This window comes from Mustela lutreola, chromosome 5 (assembly GCF_030435805.1).
Source record: "Mustela lutreola isolate mMusLut2 chromosome 5, mMusLut2.pri, whole genome shotgun sequence".
Taxonomy (NCBI): domain Eukaryota; kingdom Metazoa; phylum Chordata; class Mammalia; order Carnivora; family Mustelidae; genus Mustela; species Mustela lutreola.
Genome location: NC_081294.1, coordinates 116242345 through 116259534, shown reverse-complemented (window position 1 = coordinate 116259534; position 17190 = coordinate 116242345). Strand labels below are relative to the sequence as shown.

The 17190-nt window shown below is 39.7% G+C and overlaps 1 protein-coding gene across 1 annotated transcript in view; it reads right to left on the bottom strand.

Moving 5' to 3' along the window:
• Positions 1-17190, bottom strand: part of ADGRV1 (adhesion G protein-coupled receptor V1) — a 544366-nt gene that overhangs the window by 53024 nt on the left and 474152 nt on the right. The window contains exon 87 of the mRNA XM_059175461.1: positions 10742-10863. Within this exon, the coding sequence (XP_059031444.1) occupies positions 10742-10863 (122 nt within the window). The remainder of the gene's footprint in view (positions 1-10741; positions 10864-17190) is intronic.

Here is a 17190-nt window from a genome sequence, read left to right as displayed (position 1 = left end):
GATGTCAAGTCATTTGGTAGAATAGTGGTTTCATGACACTTAACTACATGCTCATTCCACTGCATCCGGAAGCTCAACATTGAATTTTACCATAAAATATGCATATAAAGTGTATTTACAAATAAATGTATTGTTCTCACCCCAATATTTGAGTATTGTAAGATTAAGTATTATAAGAGATATAAGATATAAGAGTATTATAAGATTAAGTATTAAGTATTATAAGAATAATAAAATTTTAGACTCTGGAAAAATTATGAATTATACTAAGGCAAAGAACTGGGATGCCTGGGTGGCTCAGTCAGTTAAGAGTCTGCCTTTGGCTCAGGTCATGATCCCAGGATCCTGGGATCAGGTCCTGCATCAGGCTCCTTGCTCTGTGGGGAACCTTCTTCTCCCTCTTTTTCTGCCTGCCATGCCCCCTCCTGCTCATGCTGTCTCTCTGTCAAATAAATAAATAAATAAAGTCGTAAAAAAAAAAAAAATCCAAACGATGAGGTGAAAAATGGCCCCAAATGTTCCCCGTTTGCTTTCCTCTCCCGGAACTGTTGTAACAAAAGGAGGTATATTGTGTGTTTACTCTAATTCTTGTATGATTGCTGTTTCAAGGACGAGAGTATGCTAGATCTTTTCACTGGTAAGATAAGGGCCCACACAGTCCAGGAAAGCATGCTACATGGTTGAAATGCAAAAAAAAAAAAAAAAAAAAAAAAGGAATAAAAGTGGTCACGGAGGGCACAGAGAAAACTCTGAAATGGAAGCATTAGTGCAGGAGAAATGGAGGCACCTTTTGCTTAGCAAGGATAGAGCCAGGTGTCAAAAGATAGGTTATACAGTCCTCTCCTTACTAAAGCTGTATTCATGGAAGACACCCACTGGCAGGTCAGACCCTGACACTTTTATTTACAGAATCTAGTGCAAACAAAAGTAAAAATCCTGCAGTTTCTTCAAAGAGCCCTCCCTGGCCAATCACCGGTGTAACGAGGAGGCAATGTTAAGACACTGTCACTCATTGTCAAATAGAGTCAAGAAGTTTACTACAGGAAAACACAAAGATGTTTCACAAGCCCAGATGTTATGGAACATTAGACAGTGGCATGACCTAATCAAGAGAATTTAAATACACCTCCTTGTCTTAGCTTCTGTATATGCATTCGTAAACTTATAGAAATGTTCTGGGATGTTTTGAAGAGCACACCAGGCATTCATTAGTCTCTGCATGTCTCCCTACAAAATGAATATAGCCTTCTTTCCCCACCAACCCCCTCCCCCCCCTTTCTCCTCACTGAACTTAACACGGCTCTGGGACAAATCAATGAGAGTCCCAACCTCCCCTGGCTTCAACATGTTTATTCCAGGGTTTTCTGGGAAGATTGCTTTTCCACTCTTCATGAATAGTTCATGTGCTAGTCTCCAATGGAAACAAAGTGACATTTCTTATTACTGTTGGCTGTTGGAAAGCAATTGCAAAGGGAGTGCCTTGAAACAATTAGTCCTCTGTAACTGATTATTTAACAATGTGTATTTCCCAAGAGCTGTTTATCCTCAAAAGGAAGCAGCCAAGACTAAATATGTACTGTATCTAAGCAGACACCTGCACTGAACCCCTCTGGATGCTAAATAGGAATGCTCACAGAACATTAAAGGAGGATTATTAATTTTCTATTCCAATTGCAATGAACTTTGTTTTTGTGAACAAAGAAACATGTTCCAGTTCTTAGGATAACTCAGGGATTATTTTCATTTGGGAAGATTTCTGCATTAAGGAAGGCTTTAGTTTTGAGGCGCCTGGGTGACTCAATCAGTTGTGTCTGATTTTGGCTCAGGTCATGATCTCAGGGTCTTGAGACTGAGCCCACATGGATCATCAGGCTCCACGCTCAGCATGGAGTCTGGAGTCTGCTTATCCCTCTCTCTCTTTCTGCCCCTCCTTCCACTTGTGCTCTCTCTCTCTCTCAGATAAATAAAATCTTTTTTTTAAAAAGACTCTAGGGGCGTCTGGGTGGCTCAGTGGGTTGGGCCTCTGCCTTCAGCTTGGGTCATGGTCTTGGGGTCCTGGGTTCGAGCCCCACATCGGGATCTCTGCTCAGTGGGGAGCCTGCTTCCCCCTCTCTCTCTGCCTGCTTCTCTGTCTGCTTGTGATCTTTCTGTCAAATTAAAAAAAAAAAAAAAAGGCTCGGGGCGCCTGGGTGGCTCAGTGGGTTAAAGCCTCTGCCTTCAGCTCAGGTCACCATCCCAGGGTCCTGGGATTGAGCCCCGCATTGGGATCTCTGCTCAGTGGGGAGCCTGCTTCCTCCTCTTTCTCTCTGCCTGCCTCTCCACCTACTTGTGATCTGTCAAATAAATAAATAAAATCTTAAAAAAAAAAAAAAGATTTATTGTATGTTCAAAGCACTCTAGTGGCTGTCAAAAAAAAAAAAAATGTAATAAAAATAAAACCCAAAAAACAAACCTATAAAAATGTAGAAGAAATGATTTCCACCTTTAAGTTACTTATTTTCTGGCCACTTAGTTGTTTGAAGACATGGGGCTAGGAATAAACATGATTTTAACCAGCTGATCTTAAATTTGAACACAGGCTATATATTTTTAGTTACAGACTCCATGTTGTGACTCCCTACTCTGAAAGAACGAGTGGTTCAAATACTGCCAGGGAACATCTCGGGAACATCTCGAGACCAGATGCTTGTATAAACGAACATGTAAAAGCCAGTTACAGAGAGACAGTCAAACGGGACTCCAAACAATGTGGTCTCATAATTCACATACTGAGAAGTGTCATATCCCGATACTATGTCAAGTTCTGCTCCCTTGCCAGCTTATGCATTCCAAGAATGCACTTCAGTTTTTGGAAAGGTTCTTCCATGTGTATGAATCTTCTCCAAAAACTTGTTTTCCAACATCTTTAAGAAGCTCATGCCTGATATTGCTGGCTATTCTACATGGGATTCCCTATACATGTAAAAAAGCTGTTAGTCAGTGAGAAAGTCCTAGAAGAAAATTGCAATAAATGCTGTATTTAAGCCGTTCAGGTTAAAAATAGAAAATACTTCAGAACGTAATTAAGCTGGGCATGATATGCAAAATGTTTAATGAGTGTGACACAGACACTGACCAATCGGGCTGGCCACAGGTCTAGAGCTGGAGTTAGGTTCCTGGAGGCTCCCTGTCTGGCCAAGCATTAGTCTTTCAGCTGCTAGAAGTCTGGGGATGCTCCTAGCTTAAGTGGCTAGAAACCAGACACACACATGAAGTTAAAACACTCGCTATTTCAATACTTTCACAACTGATAGGATTGGAACAGCGCCTACCAGCTGAGTATCAAGCTTGGTGATTACTCCCATTATCATCACACAGTTTGGATATACCTTCAACTAAACAGTCTAAGAAAGCTGTGATGTATAAACAATAGCACAAATCTTAGAAATAATACTTTAATAATTCACTTTTTAAAAAATAATGGCTATTGGATGAATGGATCCGGGAATCAGAAAAATATTAAACATACTAAACATGGTCTCTTAGGGATTTTTTTGGGGAGGGTACAGAGACATTGGTTAGATAACAGATACCAAGGATATTCATAATAAATGGAGGCTACACAGATGAAGTATCCCAGTAGTTTGACAATGGCTGTTTTTGGCCTTGCCCAAACTTACATGAATGAACAAGAAAATTTAGAAAATACATATAGTGGCTATCTGTTAAATTAGCTTACCTACCACTGTTGCACTCCTTTCATTGATAAAAGCATCCTTTCCTCTACTGGGAATTCCACTCTATGTGGTTTTGTGATATAGAGCAGATCAATTCAACTCCTTCTACTAATGGAGTCTGCTCATGACCCAGGCCTGGCCAGAGTATCTGTCACCATGTGACCAGTTTTCTTCACTGTCTGTGATCCAAGGTGAGGGTAATTTAAGTCCTGCATAGGATTTTCCTATTAGAGAATAAGCTCCTTCAGTGCTAGGGCTAGAAAGCTGGGAAGAGGTGAGTCTTGCACTGGTGTGGCCACCATGGTCAATAAGAGTATTAAGCGATAAAAATAATAGCAGACATATATAGAATGATAATTTTTCTTAACCTCACTTTGTGTTTGTATCCATCAAGCATTATAAAGTACTGCATATACATTTTCTTAAAGGCTCAAATGTATTGGATGGTTGGAAGCTCAACTTTGAATCTTCAGAAAGTGAAAAGAAATTCCTGATAATATTTCAAGTGATTAGGATTCCCTTTAAAAAAAAAAAAAAAAAAAAAAAAAACTACTGGAACTAAATATATATGTGTGTGTATGTGTGTGTGTGTGTATAGCTTTTTTATAGCAAAGGAAACCACCAACAAAACAAAACAAATCAAAACAACCCCAATCTACTGAATGAGAGAAGATATTTGCAAATGATCTATCAAATAAGCAGTTAATATCCAAAATACATAAAAACTTATACAACTCAACACCCTCCCCCCAAAAATACAATCTTATTTAAAAATGGGCAGAGCATGATATCCTTCAATAGATGAATGGATAAAAGAAGATGTGGTCCATATATACAAAGGAATATTACTCAGCCATCAGAAAGGATGAATACCCACCAATTACACTGACATGGACAAAACTGGAGGGGATTATGCTAAGTGAAGTAAGTCAAGCAGAGAAAGACAATTATCATATGGTTTCACTCATATTTGGAACATAAGGAATAGTGCAGAGGACCGTGGGGGAAGGGAGGGAAAACTGAAGTGGGAACAATCAGAGAGGGAGACAAACCATGAAAGGTTCTGGACTCTGGGAAACAAACTGAGGGTTACAGAAGGGAGGGGAATGGAGGAATGGAGTAACCAGGTGATGGGTATAAAGGAAGGCATGTGATGTTATGAGCCCTGGCTGTTATACACAGCTAATGAATCACTAAACACTACATCAAAAACTAATGATGTTCCATATGTTGGCTAATTGAACTTAGTAAAAAAAAAAAAAATGGGCAGAGGACTTGAATAGATTTTTTTCATAGAAGACATAGAAATGACCAATAGACATGTGAAAAGATAGATAACATCACTAATCATTAGGGAAATGCAAATCAAAACCACGGTCAGATATCACCTTATACCCATCAGAATGGCTGCGATAACAAAGGTAAGAAATAGCAAGTGTTGGAGAAGATGTGTAGAAAAAGAAACCATCATATGCTGTTGGTGGGAACAGACACTGTGGAACATACTAAGGAGGTTCCTTGAAAAATTAAAAATAGAAATAACATATAACCCAATAAATCTACTTTGGGTATTTACCCTAAGAAAACAAAAATACTAATTTGAAAAATATATGCACCCCTATGTTTATTACAGCATTACTTACAATAGCCATGGCATGGAAGACCTACATGCCCATTGTTGGACAAATGGATAATGGTGTAGTATCTACATACATGAAATATTATGCTGCCTTAAAAAAGGATGATATTATGCCATTTGTAATAACATGGATAGACCTAGGCAGTATTATGCAAAGTGAAATAAGGCAGACTATGAAAGATAAATGCCATATGAATAAAAAAACACACAAAAAGTAGAATCAGACCTATGAATACAGAGAACGAACTGATGGTTGCCAGAGAGGATGGGAGAGGAAGGATGGGCAAAATGGGTTAAAGGGAGTGGGAATTATAGGCTTCCAGTTTCAGAATAAAGAAGTCACAGCAATGAGAGGCACAGTGTAGAGAACATAGTCAATGATACTGTAATAGCCTTGTATGGTGACAGTAGTTACACTTGTGAGCACAGCATAATGTGGAGAGATGCTAAATCACTGTGTTGTGCACCTGACTAATGTAACATTATGTGTCAACTATACTCAAGTGAAAAAAAAACAAAAACATTTAAAATATTCTCCTTTGGGAGCACCTGGCCCCAAAATTAGTAAGTCATATGATTCTTGAACTTGGGGCACGAGTTTGAGCCTCACATTGTGGGTAGAGTTTACTTCAAAAAAAAAAAAAAAGATTCTCTTTTAAAAGCTGCGTCAAAAATAAATATGTGAAAATTCAGAATATTATAAAAATATATTTTATCTATTAGTCTTTGAGCATCTATCATACATTAATAGTCTGGATAAAAAATGAGGCAGTAATCTCCTCTGGGCAAAATATAGTAGCCAAGCATAAGATATATACTTTGGTGGCTGCAGTTGTTGACAAAAGCCAGTTAAAAAACATACAAAGGCCAGTGCAAAAAAAAAAAAAAAAAGAAAGAAAAGAAAGAAAGAAAAAAGAAAAAGAAAATAATAATCATTAAGGCTTCATGGGATATACCTGGAAGATCTTACTACTATATAGTCACATTCCATGAAAATGCCCAAGTTTAAGACATGAAGCAGTTTATAAACCAAATGAAACCTAATAAATACTAGTGAAATCATATTTTTAATTGTTTCTTAACAGACATTCCTTTTAGGAATGCTTCACTGAGTACTGATACCAGGAATATACTCATTGCTCCAATAGTGCCACAAAGATGGAATAAAGCTCATTATATGTGGATTTGAAATGTTTTTCGTTTTTATACTTAGCTTTAAGTTCCTCTAAGAAATAGATCATACTGATTTTTTTTTACATCTCCCCATGAAATATCATTTAATGCTCAACAGTTCTCTGTTTCTTAAGGTTTTATTCATCAGAGTGAGAGCACAAGCAGGGGGAGCGGCAGGCAGAGGGAGAAGGAGGCTCCCACTAAGCAGGGAGCCTGATGTGGGACCCGATCCCAGGACTCTGGGATCATGACCTGACTGAAGCAGACGTTTAACCGACTGAGCCACCCAGGCATACTGCAACAGTTCTCTTTTACTAAAGAGCTCAACAGACTTTTTTGTGTGTAGGTGGCTGGATAATTTACACTGGCTACCATTTCTACCTTAAGGTTTACATTTCTGTAATTACTGCTGAGTGGTTGTTCAGGCACTGATTTCAGGTGTCTAACCTCCACTGAAGCCCATGGTTTCCTCTATAAGCAGTCTATCTCATGACCATCTTCCAACCCACCATACATTGCTATTTACTTTCTGCCTAGAAGCTGCTCCATACTTTTTACTGTTTTTAGCTCGAGCTTTCAACCCATTTTTCTCAGCAAATGTCCTTGCTTCCTGACTTTCAGAGAAAAGAGATGGCATTAGATGCAAAATCCAACTTTCCACACTTCCAGATTTAAAGTGGTTTTTTTCCATGTTTATCTTTTTTTCCCCTCCTTCCTCAGCCTGAGAAATACCTCCACCCTCCATCCCTTCCATTCTTCCTGCCCTGTCTGTGATCTGGCCCCAGCAGACTGTGATCTGGCCCCAGCAGAGTCTTTCCCCCACTTGTCAGTTTCTCCTTCTTTGTTAGTTCTTTTCACAAGTGAAACAAAACAAATCTCCTTTGAATCAGTCAAACATCCTTCCTAAGTTATTCCTTTCTCTTTATTCTTCATTAAACTTCTTGAATATATGTGAAGTTATATGTGAAGTTATCTACAATTGCTTTGTATTTCTTATGCCCCTTAATTAAATCATACCATAATCCTAAATAGTTTTTATTCCCATTTCATAGATGAAGTAAGTAAAAGTAGAAAACAATTTGTATCCATGACTCAGCCGGAGTCAACCAGGTAAGATGGGCTGGTGGAGTTAGGATCATGCTTTACTACAGCACTGGTTCTCAGACTGTGGTTCCTAGACCAGCTGAATCAGCATCATCTGGGAACTTGTTACAAAAGCACACTCTTGGGTCTGCCCAGACCTCCTGGATCAGGAAGTCTGTGTTTCAGCCAGCTGTCCATGTGATTCTGATGCAAACCACAGTCAGGGAGCACTGCGCTAGACTACACTGCCCTCAGCTCTATCCTAGTTATCTTCGCTACACTGGACAGATTTTGTATTGTTTTCTTTTGAAGCTTTCTTTTCTACCAGCAGCTCCAAACTATTCTAACCTGGTTCCCTTTCATTAACAATCTCTTTCACTAGCTCTCTTCCAGTACCCAGTTAACCAAAATATTGGTAGCCCTTTTCTTTTCTAAGATTTTATTTGTCAGAGAGAGTGCAAGAGAGAGAGAGAGAGACGAGAGAGAGAGAGAGAGAGAGAGAGCACACAAGCAGGGGGAGCGACAGGCAGAGGGAGAGGGAGAAGCAGGCTCCCCACTGAGCGGAGCGCCGGAATCGGGACTCTGATCCTAGGACCCAGGGTCATGACTGAAGCTAAAGGCAGATGTTTAACCTACTGAGACACCCAGGCACCCCTAAAATATTGGTAGCACTACTAATCTCTCCCACATCTTGCCAACTCACCAAACTTACTGCCTATTTCCTAGTACCCTGTGCTGGATCTGATCTTCATGTTGACTAAAGGTGTGGGTTCCCAGGCATTTGCCTTGAGACAGGCATTTGTTTGTCTTTCTTTCTGATTTTATTTATTTGAGAGAGGTGGAGAGAGAGTGAGTGCGGGAGGGAAGAATCTCAAGCAGACTCTGTCCTCAACATAGAGCCCCATCCCACAACCTTGAGATCCTGACCTGAGCTGAAATCAAGAGCCAACTGGGCTACCCAGGTGCCCTGGGTTGTTCTTTCATATTCTACATTCCTATATTTCATCGGTAAATCAAATTGCATTGATAGTTACCTCTATAGCCCTCAAAGCTGTCACCTACTCTCTATTCCCAGGTATGCCACTAGAGCGTTATGGGCTAGAATATGATAGTAGCCCACCCAACTGGAGATGTTCCACATTTCAATACCTTCCTCACGGTTTCCAGCTACCTTTCTAAAAAGTAGTATATAGATGTCATTCTTAACCAAAATTTAAAAAATTTTAAAACTCACAAAACATAAAAAAACAAATCAGAACGAAACAAACAAAAACTCCAACTCTGATGGCTTCCCACTGCTGAAAAGCTGAAGCTTAACATCCCATCCCAAGCATGGTAACATGGCGTGGAGTTTAACCTACCATGTCTGTGTCTGCTCCCAGGACTACCTTCCTAACTGCAAAACTCTTCTTCTTCCCCACCCTCCTCCCAGCTCTTTGCTAAATCTTGGCAAGATGTATCACTTTCCCATTGCACTGCCCAGGCTGATGCTGTTTCCCTGCCTGAAATACCCATCTCTAACCCTACACTCTCCACTTAGTTAATCAGCATTAAAGGTGTCACAAACTCAAGGGCAGGTGAAATGAATGAATGTAGTAGATCGCGTCTTTTAAGGTCACATGCCCCATTTCAAGGGGGGCAGCATCTACTTAGGACTGGAGAACTGCTGCCAAGCAGGTACGGCCATTAAAGAAAAGTCAGAAATTCAAGTTTTTATGTGAAATTTCTCAATTTTAAAGGTCTGCCACAAATATTAAATTACTTAAAACACTGTTCAGTGTACTGTTGTGGGTCCACCAAATAATACATCTGCAGGCTGTCAGTGGGGACCTTGGTGCTGGCTCCCCTAGGTCTTAGGGATTCAAAGGTGACCAGACAGGGCCTCTGACCTGAATGGCTCACTTCTGGGGCTCATCTCAAAGACCAGCACAGGTGGGAATAAACAGGCCCTTCACTCAGCTCTTAACAACATTTTGTTTGCACAGCACCTGCCACAGTGTGCTCTCACTAGTGACTGTTTACTCTCTTGAATCATCACATTCTCGTGGAGCAGGCCTGTCACCTTCATCCTGGTACGGGAAGCACGAACACAGTGTGCTAGGAGCAGGCACTTGATTCTCACTATGGCTATAAAGAGATGTCCGTGTATCTACTTGTGTCGACTTGATGCCAAACTTCCAAGTTACTTTGTATTTTTGCCCTTCCTAAGTCCATATTATGATTTGATTAGGCATCCTGCTGGAAGAGAGGGTGTCACTAACTAAATCATCACCTTAAAATTAAACCGAAATTTGCTTTGAGTCTTATTTTAGTTGTATGCTATCATCCCAATGATACACATGTTTTTTCTACACATGTGTAGAACACATGTTTTTCTACATGTTTTTTCTACACATGTTCCTGGCAAGATGGTGGTCAAAAGAGGGACTTGAGTTTAGAGATATCTTTGGTAAATTCAAGAAATTATTTTGGTCCAGGACAGACCTTTTCACTTTGGAAAGTAAGGAAAATGAGTTCACTTGTTCCATTTGTTAATTTCAGGGTACAACTTTTTTCCATTTTAACAAAAGCACTAAAAAAGTCAGCTTTAATTTTTGCTCCAGTTATATAATTTCTAGTTATGCTATCCAAGCACGCTCACAAAACTAATTTAAGCTGGGCATTGCCAGACTTAGAGATGTCAATCATTTTTCAGTGAACCAAACCACTCTCATTTCACTTGAGAGTGGACTGCTTGAACACTGGTGTCTATTTCACTCCTCAATTGATCTAACTTCTAGATACAGCCACCATCCAAATATGTGCACAGGTCCTCCATGGCTACCACCTGAAAAGTTTATAAACATCAATCCTGCTGAAAGAGAAATATTTTTCTGTAGTTACCTAGATATTCTCTAAATAAAGGAGGGTAAATATTTTATGTCTTCTCTACCTGTATAATCAGCAAGTTAAAAGCCCAGCTGTATTTCAGTTATTAAAGATTTAGCCCCCCCATCATTTTATTCTACAACTCTGCATGGTGTGTTTAAGAATTCATCTAAGAGTTGACACTTGATTCCTTGACATTGAAACTCCAGGTCTGGTGTTCACGAGGATACATGTGCCGTCAATAACCAGATTGTAAGCTTACCTGCAGACTGTTGAAAATGACAAAGAGGACCAACATCCAGAAGTGTCTGTAAGCCATGTGCAGGCCTCCCCAAAGCCATGTCACAGAAATCAGGCCAAAGAGATATAAAACCAGTGGAATTTCTAGAAATTAAAAAAATATATATATTTTTTGAGCTTTGGTGTACTGCATAGTCACACATACACACAAACACACAGATTCATATTGGCTCTCTTCTTGTGATACTTCTTCTTGTGTATGCCGAAGTACCCATTTTGAAAGAACAACCTTGGAAATCCCATTCTTTTGCCAGAGAGGAGAAGGCACGTTGCTGAGTCTACGTTCTTTCTGTTTTGCTGGTAAGCAAGGGGGGTGGGGGGTGGGGGAGAATGAGAACTGTGCCTCTCCTAGACTACCACCTGCTGGACTGTTCAGGAAGCGCCATGAACAATTACAGAGATGCAATCACATTTCAACCCCAGGTAAATCCCCCTGAAGCGCTCTCCACCAGGAAAAGGCAGGCAGTGGTGTGCTCCCGAAATTAGAGTAGTTTAACTCCACTTTTTAAAAATTTATTTAAAAATGTTATTTATTTACTTGACAGAGAGACAAAGATAGAGAGCGAGCACAAGCAGGCAGAGCGGCAGGCCCAGGGAGAGGGAGAAGCAGGCTCTTTGCTGGCAGAGAGTATGAGGCAGGACTCAAAGCCAGGACCTGGGGATCAGGACCTGAACCGAAGGCAGACACTTAACTGACTGAGCCACCCAGGTGCTCCTAACCCGACATTTTAAAACAGAAATGATACAAATACTAGTTTGTGTATCATGGCAAAGGATATACTCATCTCTCTATCTCTCTCTCTCTCTCATTTTAACAGAAAATACACCAAACTTTATAGCTAACATTAGAGCAAAGATGAAGTGATGGGTTTGCTATCACCAACACTGAGTTTAGTCTACCCATTGTTTCTCATGCCATTTATTTCAGTAGTTTTCAGGACAGATTTCTTCAGGGCCAAGGACTTCATTACCCTTGTCTTTTGTCATTGACATGTGCGTTATAGAATAATAACCTTAAAAAGGGTATTTTAACATTGAAATCACAAGCAATATAAGATTTGGAAAGTGAATCAGATCATAGTAGCTACAAATAAGCACATTTCAAGCTGTTGAAAGACAAAAGGATGGACCACACTGACAACTCTTAGGACAGACCTCAAGGTCCATATACACCCACCATTACCACTTACTGCCTGGAATCTACATGTCCTCTGGAAATCAGAAGAATCAAATAACCCAACCTTAGCAATTTAAAGCTTTTATTTTGAAACATTCTCGACCTTTTAGAAGAGCCGCCAGTACAGTTTGACCACACAGGTTTGTTTTCTTACTGAACCACTTTAAAGTTGCCAACTAAATCCTGCATCACTCTCTGAATACTCCATGTTTTAATATATTTTTTAAAGTAACATTTTAAAGTTTGTTATTATGATTAGTAGTAATAATCTCTACACCAAATATGTAGCTTGAACTCAGAATCCCCAGATCAAGAGTCGGACACTTAACTGACTGAGCCACCTGGGTGCCCTTCCTCTCTGAAAACATTAATGTATATTTTCTACAAAGACATTCTCCTACATAAACACAATGGGACCACCAAACCAGGAAATTAATGCTGATCTATTACTGCCATCCTCAGATCCCACTCAAGATTTGTCCATTGTTTCCATCACCTCCTTTGTAGCAGAAAGGTCTGGCTGACATGCTTCTACCTCTCCTTTAATCCCAAACACTACCTGGGTATACTTGAATTTGAAGACTGATACTTTTGAAGACTACCGGTCAGTTTTTCCTGTAGAGAGTCCTTAAATTTGAGTTCATCTGATGTTTTCCTGTGATTCAGATTATAAAGTTTGGCAGAAATCACAGAAGGAAGGCTGGGCTCTTTTTATAGCATTCTGTTGGGTAGCACAAAAATTCAATTCGTCCCATGACTTGGGCGACTCATTCAGGTCACTTGATTAAGGTAGTGGCTGCATACGTCTCCACTGTGAAGTTAGTCTGTTTTCCTTTGTGATTATTAAGTATTCATATGGGATTGCTTTGAAACTGGATAAATACCTCTTTCTTTATTGAATGTTTAATTTACTCATTTATTTATTTTTAAAACATGGACTCATATGTACTTAATGGGTTACTATCCATTATTTTCATGTTGATGTCCCAAATTATCCTAAATTTGACTAATGGAAGCCCCGGCAAGATGGTTTCTGAGCCTTTTGTTATGTCCTCATCATTCTGGAAGTACTTCCTTGATTTCTGGTCCAACAAGATGTTTCTTTCTTTCGTTCTTTCTTTCTTTTTTTTTTTTTTAAGACTTTATTTTATTTATTTATTTATTTGGCAGATCACAAGTAGGCAGAGAAGCAGGCAGAGAGAGGAGGAACCAGTCTCCCCGCTGAGCAGAGAGCCCGATGTGGGGCTCGATCCCAGGACCCTGGGATCGTGACCTGAGCCGAAGGCAGAGGCTTTAACCCACTGAGCCACCCAGGTGCCCCAATGGTCCAACAAGATGTTTCAAACTCCTCTTGTACCTTCCCTGATCCAGTTCTGGCTTCTTTTTGGGGAGAATGGCATTTAGAAACCAAGACTGGGTGCTAGGTATGCTCATAATTATTGGAGTGTTTCTGCCCCTAAACCTTCCCAGCAGACAGAGCTAGAGAATATATGGAGGTTCATGTATGAACGCACACACACATCTAGATCTTTACATCCAGATCACTGGATCTATCTCTATAAAATGAACATCAGCACCAGTTCACACCAAATACATCTAATTTCAATCCAAAACCACAGGGTTAATCCTAATTTTCTTCCTTTTAATTTTCATAAATCTCTTATCTGTTGTATCTATTTCTTGGACACCTGGGTGGCTCAGTGGGTTAAGCCTCTGCCTTTGGCTCAGGTCATGATCTCAGGGTCCTGGGATCGAGCCCCACATTGGGCTCTCTGCTCAGCGGGGAGACTGGTTCCTCCTCTCTCTCTGCCTGCCTCTCTGCCTACTTGTGGCCTCTCTCTCTCTGTCAAATAAATAAATAAAATCTTTAAAAAAAAAAAGAAATCTATTTCTCATTATTCTTAATATATTTACCTATTTGATCAACTGCCCTATTTGATTATGACCAGTCTCCTGGTCACAATCACAATCCCCTCCCTTGCACATGTGGGTTTTGATACCTCATGTGGGGCTGTACACCCCCCCCAATAGATGTCCCCCTTGCAATGAACGAGATTCCTGCATTCCATTCTTTAAGACCTGTCTGCAGATGGTAACTGTGAGGATGGTTTTAGGATGGGATTCTTTGGGGAGGGAAGGGAAAGGAAAAGCACTAGAAGAGAAAGGAGGAAAGGGAATGGGGTAGGGGAGGTGGAACAGGGAAACTGAGCATTCTTTCTTTTTTGAGGAGAAAAAAGGGTTTAAGAGGACACTATGCTGCTATCTTCCCCAAATAGGTCCTTCATAAAGAATATAGAATTGTCTGAGTTATTATTATAACTTCACAGAGAAAATAAGAATAAGACACAGTCTGGGACACCTGGGAGGCTCAGGCAGTTAAATGCCTTCGTCTCAGGTCATGATCCTGGGGTCCTGGGATGGAGCCCCACGTTGGGCTCCCTGCCCTCTTCCTCTGCCTACTGCTCCCCTGCTTGTGCTCGCTCTCCCTCTCTCTGTCAAATAAATAAATAAAATCTTTTTTTTAAAAAAGACATAGTTTATACATATAAATAATTCCTTTGTCATTAATGCCTTGCAGCAGAACAGGAAAGAATATATTAAGATTTATTTAAATTTTATAAAAATTTATTTTTGTTTAATGAAATCATACAATTTGATGAAAGGCCAGAGGCTCATTTTTACTTATGACAAGATACCCTAATATTTAGGAAACTTCCTATGCTATGCTCATTAAATTTTTTAAAGATTAGATATCAAGTCTGGCAGTTGCATTCTTTGTTCCCACTGTGTAAGTACAAAATTCTATTTATGGCTCTGTGCAGAGTACAAAAGGACATGTGTATTTTGCATGAACAACTAGGAACCCGATTTTCAAAATTTGGCCTGCATGTTCCTCTAAAGTGCCTAGAGCCAAACAAGTGCCGTGTGCTGACAAAGCTCAGCGGGAGAGCCAAGAGAGCATACTGGGACTGACTAGAAACACCCATGGCCTAGGTTTCTCTGGAACTCCACAGAAAAGCGTGGTAGCTTGGCACCCCAGACCAGAAACTCTGCAAGGAAGAAAGCCAGTCATAAATAACTCAGTATACTGAACAACAGATCCCAGGCTGGTTTCCCAGCACAACAATGATGAGTACACGATTTCAGATAGAAGAAACATATCCAGAGACAAATGCAGATTTTGTGGGCCTGAAGTTTATAAAACTTGCAGGGCCTACTTTAAAAAATAAGAATTGCCAAAGCAAAATTAGGTATTGAATCTTAGAGGGGATTTATGCAAGAGAGAGGCCCTAAAACTTAAACTTCATCAACTTTATGCCTAATCCACCACTGAGCAGGTACCTTTATCCTCGTTGGGGCGTAGAGTAACTACCACATGAGAAGGGCTGTTTCGGAGTGGGTGGTGGTGATGAAGGGGGAGGGGCGTGTTGTTGTTTAACAGCTACTGTGATTTCCATTCAGTACAATGAAAATTAATGCCACACTTAATGAAAATCATATCAGTTTCCTAGAGGTCAAGTCCCATGTTGGGCATGGAGCCTACTTAAAAATAAATAAATAAGAGGTGCCTGGGGGGCTCAGTAGGTTAAGCCTCTGCCTACAGCTCAGGACATGATCCCAGTGGGATGGAGCCCCACATCGGGCTCTCTGCTCAGCAGGGAGCCTGCTTCCCCCCCCCCCCTGCCTCTCTGCCTACTTGTGATCTCTGTCAGATAAATAAATAAAACCTTTTAATAAATAAATAAATAAAATGTATCCAAATGTTTCATATTTCACAATAAAATCTTTTTAAATTTTGTCATTCACTTTTCATATTTCATGATATCCTTTTTAATGAAGCTCCTCTTTTCTTTCTCATGACTTTATCTTTTATGGCCAAATTGCCTTATGGCCTATTAATTATGCAGTGAAAATGTTTGCAGTGAAAATGCTTGCTCCTGTATATACACGATGGAATATTACTCAGCTTCAAAAAAGGAATGACATTCTGACATGTGCTGCAACATGGATGAATGTTGAAAACATTATCTTTTTTTTTTTTCTTAAGTATTTTATTTATTTATTTGACAGACAAATCACAAGTAGGCAGAGAGGCAGGCAGAGAGAGAGGAGGAAGCAGGCTCCCCGTGGAACAGAGAGCCTGATGTGGGGCTCGATCCCAGGACCCCGGTATCATGACCTGAGCTGAAGGCAGAGGCTTAACCCACTGAGCCCACCCAGGCACCCCTGAAAATATTATCTTAAAATGAGCTAGACACAAAAGGACAAATACTGTATGGTTGCACTTTTATGAGGTGCCTCAAGTAGGCAAATTCATCTAGGCAGAAAGTAGAAGAGAGGTCACCAGGGCTAGGAGAAATGGGGAATAGGAAGTTTGTTTATTGGGCATAGAGTTTATGTTTGAGTTGATGAAAAACTTCTCGCAATGAACAGATGGACTGATGATTGCACAACATTGTGGATGTACTTTTTGCCACTGGATTATAAATTTGAAAATGGTTAAAATGGTAAATTTTGTGTTATGTATATTTTACTACAGTTTTTTTTTTTTAAAGGCCATGTTTAAAAAGGCAGGCTTGTGTTAAGATGAAGTTCTATGACAGAGAGGAAAAAAAAATCAAATTCTCAAAGTACTTAATTTAAACACTTAAATTAGCAAAGAGTCATTAATGTGGTAGACAAAGTAGTGTGAAAAGTCTTTTAGTAAAAGAAATTACTTGGGGAAAGGAAAAAAAATCAGCAAGTGGATGTGTCATTTAGTACCGCTATCATTAAGAAAGTCTACTTTCGGGATTTTGTAGATTCCATTGAGAATACATAAAATCTTTTTATTTTTTAGTGGAAAATATGATTTCAATGAATTTAATTGCCATTTTAAAAGAAAGTATGGTGCTGTATTATTTCTTCTCTTTGTAATTGCAGCCCTGACTTTATTGCTATGCACCAGTGACAACAATAATGGCTTTATTATGGAAATCACACCTCATTTACATGAGGCTGAAATTTATTCTGTGTTTACAATCTTCTAAAGTACTTGTTTTAATTTTACCTCACTGACCTTCTGATTCTAACAATTTGGATGTGCTACTAAAACAAACTCATCAATGTAAAACAAGGAACACAGCTGTGAAATAATGCGTAGATTTAAGATATTTATGGGGCTATTTCCAACAACAGGCATGTATTATTTTTAAACGAGAAAAAAAGGTAATTGAAAAAAAGGTATCAGAAGG